A 6,766-nucleotide genomic window follows, 5' to 3' on the forward strand; every position below is an offset into this window, starting at 1 on the left:
AAAAAAAAAAAGATCCAGCTCAGAGTGGGAAGGGGATTAACACAGAAGACAGACTTGTCGGTCAGGCACAGTGACTCACACCTATAATCTCAGCATTTTGAAAGGCTGAGGCAGGAGGATCGTCTGAGCCTAGGAGTTTGCTTGGGCAATATAGCAAGACCCTAACTCTACCAAAAACAAACAAACAAACAAAAAAAAAAAAACTAGGGCGTGGTGGCATGCACCTGTGGTCCCAGCCACTTGGGAGGCTGAGACAGGAGGAAAGCTTGAGCCCCTTTTGAGGTTACAGTGAACTATGACCATGCCACTGCACTTCAGCCTGGGTAACAGAATGACACCCTGTCTCAAAAAAACAAAAACAAAAACAAAAGCAAAAGCAAAACCAAACCAAACCAAAACAAACCAAAACAAACCAAAACAAAAGAATTGTTTCTATAGGAGTCTGATTAAATCTATGTTTTGTTTTGAGATGCAGTCTTGCTCTGTTGCCCAGGCTGGAGTGTAGTAGTGCGATCTCAGCTCCGCCTCCTGGGTTCAAGCAATTATCCTGCCTCAGCTTCCCAAGTAGCAGGGATTACAGGTGCACACCACCATGCCTGGCTAATTTTTGTATTTTTTAGTAGAGACGGCGTTTCACCATGTTGGCCAGACTGGTCTCGAACTCCTGACCTCATGATCTACCTGCCTCGGCCTCCCAAAGTGCTGGGATTATAAGAGTGAGACACCATGCCCAACCTAAATGTATGTTTAAAATCCAACAATCAAGGATTCTTTTATGGGTCATTTGCTTGCTGATTTCTAAAGAGCACTATATGAACAGCAAGAAAAAAATTCAAAATTTATCAGTAAAAGTCTAAACCTTTCAAAAGTACAAAGGAAAAAGGAATAAATTTAGCTCAGGAGTAACATTATTTGTGTATTCATATGTCTTGCCTGACCCTAGAGAAAAAGAAAAATCAAGTCTCAAAAAGGATTTAGGCTGGGCACAGTGGCTCATACCTGCAATCCCAGCACTGTGGGTGGCTGAGGTGGGAGGACTGCTTAAGACCAGGAGTTTGAGACTAGCCCGGGCAACAGAGTAAGCCCTGTTTCTTAAAGAAACAAAAACTAGAAAGAACTTAAGTCACACCAGGTAGCAGAAAACTCACAACAATTAAAGCTGCGTTCTTTGTTCTTTTCCATCACCCATTACTTACTTCCTGAACACCACACTCAAAACACTTATTTTCTTCTACTGGCTCGGGCGTTTGACAGTACCGGCAAACAGGACACCTATCCAGGACACCAAAAGATAATGGTGCAGGTTAAATATGAAAGACAGATGTTACAGAACCCAAAAGTCAAACACTGGACTTTATATCCTCCTCCTCTTATATGCTATTTTTAAGTTTATTGTAACTAAGGATATCACTTAAATGACTAACATTTTTGTACTATTCTCAAACAAAATAAAAATATTCAAAATCTTGATAAAACAGAGAAGAATGGAGAAATTGGGATCTGCCTCATGTCCTTTTCTGCTCTTCTGTCTAAAGCTTAGATGATCAAAGGCTAAGTATTTACAGGTTACTAATAGGACTTCATTTCATGTCTGACCATAATGTTGTTTTTTTTCTTTTTTATGAGACAGAGTTTCGCTCTTATTGCCCAGGCGGGAGTGCAATGGTGCGATCTTGGCTCAGCACGCCTCCACCTCCCGGGTTTAAGTGATTCTCTTGCCTCAGCCGCCCAAGTAGCTGGGATTACAGGCATGCACCACCACGCCCGGCTAATTTTGTAGTTTTAGTAGAGACAGAGTTTCTCCATGTTGGTCAGGCTGGTCTCGAATTCCCAACCTCTCAGGTGATCCACCTGCCTCAGCCTTCCAAAGTGCTGGGATTACAGGTGTAATCCACCGCGCCCAACATATAACCTATTTCTACTCCAAACAATCTACCTTATCCCCATTTCCCAAAGATTTAAATCAATCAAAAAGTAACCTGTCTTCTCCAGGTTGCTCCCAAGAGTTGGATTTAAAATCTGTAGCAAATTTTACCAAACTAAAATCAAACTAATTTTTGTTTTTTTTGAGATAAGAGTTTTGCTCTGTTGCCCAGGCTAGAGTGCAGTGGTGCAATCTCAGCTTACTGTAGCCTCTGCCAACCAGGTTCAAACAATTCTCCTGCTCAATCTCCCAAATAGCTGACTATAGGCATGCACCACAATCCCGAGCTAATTTTTGTACTTTTAGTGGGCACAAGGTTTCACCATATTGGTCATGCTAGTCTTGAACTACTGACTTCAAGTGATCTGTCCATCTCAGCCTCCCAAAATGCTGGGATTACAGGCATGAGCCACCGTGCCTGGCTAAATGCAAAGGTGTTAATGTACTTACTGAAATGCACATGACATCTCACTGTACCATGAACATCATGTAGAAGATACCAGTGCCCTATCGAGCATTCATGTCTCAATTTACAAAAAGCCAATAAAAACAATGTCAAAAAATCCATTACTGTTTTCGATTATACTCCACACAAAATAATGCTAAATACTAGTCATGACTATTTTTGTTATATGGGCAAGTAGGCAGAAAGTGAGTGATAGCTGAGGCTGACTGAACTGGCACCAGGAAGAAACAATGCTCAAGATATAACTAGTAACAGTTTGTTACCCAACTGAGTAAATAAAACCAATAAAAGGGAATAAGCAGGAAGAACACTAAGTGTGTGTCACAGATGACCCAGCTCTATCTGTGTAAGAGAAAGTGAAAGGATCCGGTCCGCTTCTTCCTGTAGCATCAAAAGAGAAGAGAGAAGACAAACTTGAACAAAGAACAGAAATGATAGCCAGAAAGCAGCATGCAGCCTTGCTAGAGGTAGAAATTAGCTTTGTCTCATCCCTTTAGTCTGTGTGGTGGCTGTGAAAGCAGCTGAATAAGAAAACAGGCCAAGCGCAGTGGCTCACATCTGTAATCCCGGCACTTTGGGAGGCTGAGGCAGGAGGACAGCTTGAGGCCAAGTCTACCCTGGCCAATGTAGCAGAAGCCCTTCTCAAAAACAAAACAAAACAAACAACAACAACAACAAACTGGAAAGGTCAAATGATCTTTCCGAAATGTAAATCTGATCTTGAGAAAAAAAAAATACTACAAAAATAAACTTATAAAAACAACTAGCAATATATGATATACCACCTCATCTGTCTACTAAAAAACAAGTTTATCAGCCAGGCACAGAGGCTGATGCCTGTAATCCCAGCACTTCAGGAGGCTAAGATGAGTGGACACCAGAGGTTAGCAGTTTGAGACCAGCCTGGACAACACAGTGAAACCCCATCTCTATCAAACATAGAAAATTAGCCAGGTATAGTGGTGCGCACCTGTAGACCCAGCTATTCGGGAGCCTAAGGCACAAAGACTGCTTGAACCCAGGAGGTGGAGGTTGCAGTGAGTTGCGATCATGCTACTGTACTCCAGCCTGGGTGACAGAGTGAGACTCTGTCTCAAAAATAATAATTAATATTAACAGCTTATTAAATTCTTCCTGCCATTCTCTGCAAAAAATAATTTTATCTTATTTTCCTGATGAGATCTTTCCAAAATGGCCTTCTCTGACATCTCTGTGTGTCAAAAAGACCAACACTGCCTCCTACTGCAGCCCTTCCTGAGCACCCCTGGTTGGGGATGCTATTGCTGTTTCTTCCAATCTCCACCCTGAACCACATCCATTTATATACAAGTGTAAACTCTCTTAGACCAAACCATCCCAAGGAAGAGCTGAGTTTGCTTCCTCTGTCTCAGCATCTCTCATGGTTCTATGCATACACGAAAGCCAAAACCCATTCACTAAATGAACTGCATGATTTTGAGGGCAAATGCTATGACTTACACCCCATATGATGGGCTGAGTTCTAGTCCCAGTTCTGGCATTCTCTGGCCATGACTCTTTGAGCTAGCAGATTCTCATCTCTGGGCCTCAGTATCTTCCTACTCTATAAAATGAAGTGGTGGGACAAGATGGTCCTGGAGGAAACTTCCAACTTTAAAATGCTATGGTTCTATAACAGTTAATTTATATCAAAAGGAATACTGGGGCTGGGTATCATGGCTCATGCCTATAATCCCAGCACTTTGCAAGGTCAAGGCAGGAAGACTGCTTGAGCTTAGGAGTTTGAGCCCAGCCTGGACAACATAGTGAGACCCCGATCTCTATGAAAAAATAAAATAAATTAGCTGGGTGTGATGGTGCACACCGGTAGTCCCAGCTGAGGTAGGAGGATCACTTGAACCCAGGAGTTTGAGGCAGCAGTGAGCTGTGATCATATCACTGCATTCCAACCTGGGCAACAGAGCAAGACCCTGTCTCAAAAGAAAAAGTACAACTGGAGTGGCGGGGAACAGAGAAGTGCCTAGAATTTAACTGGTATAGCAGATAGACCCAAGATACAGATAAAGACTTTTTTTTTTTTTTTTTAAAAAAAGAGTTTCACTCTGTTGCCCAAGCTGGAGTACAATGGTGCGGTCTTGGCTCATTACAATCTCCGCCTGCCAGGTTGAAAGCGATTCTCTTGTCTCAGCCTCCAGAGTAGCTGGGATTATAGGAGTGAGCCACCGTGCCCAGCTAATTCTTTGTATTTTTAGTAGAGATGGGGTTTCACCACGTTGGCCAGGCTGGTCTTGAACTCCTGACCTCAGGTGATCTGCCCGCCTTGGCCTCCCAAAGTGCTGGGATTATACGCGTGAACCACCGCGCTGGCCACAGATAAACACTTTAAGGAATGCACATATCTCAGTGTGGCTTTGCTCAAGGCAGTGGAACAACTCCTTGAAAAATTCCCAAATGATACCTGAGAATTGACTGAGGACTCCATGGAACTGGGGCAAGACCCTCATCCAGCTAAATAAGCAGGGCAGCGATAATCTGCAGGGACCCAGTTTATTTATGTCCTCCCCAGAATCTACTGAATTCCTCCTGTGCCACATCCCCTACAAGGTGTGAGAGGTACAGCAGAGAGCAAGCCAGGCATAGCCCCTGCTCTGTGAAGCTGACATTCTTCTTCCAGCCACAAGGCCACTTGTGGGTGGACAGAGATTCCTGCAGACTTTACCCCTCCTTACTTCTGTGCTTGGGAACATGATCTTCCCCGTTCCCCACTGCCTTCTCTTGGTTCTGCTGTTTACCCAGCTTAACTCCTAATTATCCTCCTGGAAAAGCCACTTCTCAGGCGCTCCTGGCTTCACTAGAGCCCCAGTTCTCAGTCCCAATGCTGAACACTGCTCTTCTGTAACACTGGTTATGGCTGTGACTTATTTACTTGTGTGGTTTCATTCTGAGTTCCCCTCTGTACTGGGAAATCCAGAAGGCCAGGGTCTGATACACCTTTGTGGTTAAGTCCCACAGTGCAGTTTGCAAAGGGAGCAACCATCCTTGATTTAGGGGGTAAAAAATAGGTACAGGCCCCACCTCTTCTTTGTCTGTAGCAACATCACCTATGACTAAGACCTGGTATGTTGGGAATCAGGAGACTGTAGAGTAGGGCTCATACTTAGTAACTGCTATTTCTACTCGCCACCAAGCCATCAACAGCCCAGCAAAGCTAAAACATTACGCTGCTGTAGCCTAGTTGATAAGAAAGCCAGAGTGAATGGCAGACACCAAGTACAGCTGATACATGAAATTTCAGACCTAGATTTCATTGCAGCATGAGCGCTTCAAACTAAGCTTTACTCTTTTTTTTCCCCCCACTCTCTGGCTCTTGGAAGGAAAGAATAGCTCATGCTGCTTTGGGGAATTCCACAAGGGTTCTGAATCAGCATACCAAAAAGGACTTGGTCTAAGAATGCCGATTCCATGAACTCAGGAAACAAAAGGAGAAAAAGGACCTCTTGACCATAATGGTGTCAGGTTTATAAAGTCACATACTTGGAATGGTTCATTTCTGCTGGTGGCTCTTTTTAATTCTGGAAAGGGTCACAATGGGCTCATACACAGTAGGGCTTGGCCCTTGCACTCACGTTGTGTCGTCCCAGCGCTGTAGACACTGGCTGTGGAAGCTGTGGTTACATAATGTTGTGAGGATTCCATTCACAGACTCATCCATGCGCTCCAGACATACTGTGCACTTGGGGAGCTCAGTCAAGTCCATCACCGGGAGGCTGGCACCCTACAGGAAACACTTCACATAAGTCTCACTCTTCATCTACCAGCAATACTTCATTTTTCCTTCTTTTTTTTTTTTTTTGGAGACAGGGTCTTGCTTATCACCCAGGCTGGAGCCCAGTGGTGCAATCATGGCTCGTTACAGCCTTGACCTTCCAGGCTCAAGCGATCTGCCTACCTCAGGCTCCCCAGTAGCTGGATCTACAGGCATGAGCCACCGTGCCAGGTCTTTCTTCTTTTAATAATAGTTTTCTAGTTGCTTTTTTGACTCTTAGTAGGATATTCTCAGTATCATTACTCTCAGCAAATCATTTAAATTGGTAATATTTTCATTCACGTATTCATTCATTCAAGAAACATAGGATGGAGTACCTTCTATATTCCTGCACTGTGCCAGGTACTGGGAACACAGTGGTGAACAAAACAAAGATCTCTGCCCTCACAGAACTGACATTCCAGGAAGAACGACTGCTGTCAAAACTTTAACATCCAAATTTCAAATGTGACCAGACTTTTAGCTCAAGCTCTGTCTATGACTATAATAGACTATAAAGGAATTGATGGAAATTACATTTAAAAAATTATATTTCTTTTTATGTAAACTGTTGAAATTTTTTTTTTTTTTT

At 43.4% G+C, this 6,766-nt stretch overlaps 1 protein-coding gene across 5 annotated transcripts in view; it reads right to left on the reverse strand.

The window, feature by feature from the left end:
- Positions 1 to 6,766, reverse strand: part of LOC108313943 (BRCA1 associated protein) — a 44,521-nt gene that overhangs the window by 16,898 nt on the left and 20,857 nt on the right. For 4 of the 5 annotated variants that reach the window (XM_017542621.2, XM_017542640.2, XM_017542601.2 and 1 more), the window contains 2 exons: positions 5,996 to 6,144; positions 1,197 to 1,272 (listed from right to left, as the gene is read on the reverse strand). The exons of the other annotated variant lie outside the window; for it this stretch is intronic. In XM_017542621.2, the coding sequence (XP_017398110.1) occupies positions 1,197 to 1,272; positions 5,996 to 6,144 (225 nt within the window). The remainder of the gene's footprint in view (positions 1 to 1,196; positions 1,273 to 5,995; positions 6,145 to 6,766) is intronic. 5 annotated transcript variants of the gene reach the window in all.

The sequence above is a fragment of the Cebus imitator genome, unplaced genomic scaffold (genome assembly GCF_001604975.1).
Source record: "Cebus imitator isolate Cc_AM_T3 unplaced genomic scaffold, Cebus_imitator-1.0 Scaffold8, whole genome shotgun sequence".
In the NCBI taxonomy this organism is placed as follows: domain Eukaryota; kingdom Metazoa; phylum Chordata; class Mammalia; order Primates; family Cebidae; genus Cebus; species Cebus imitator.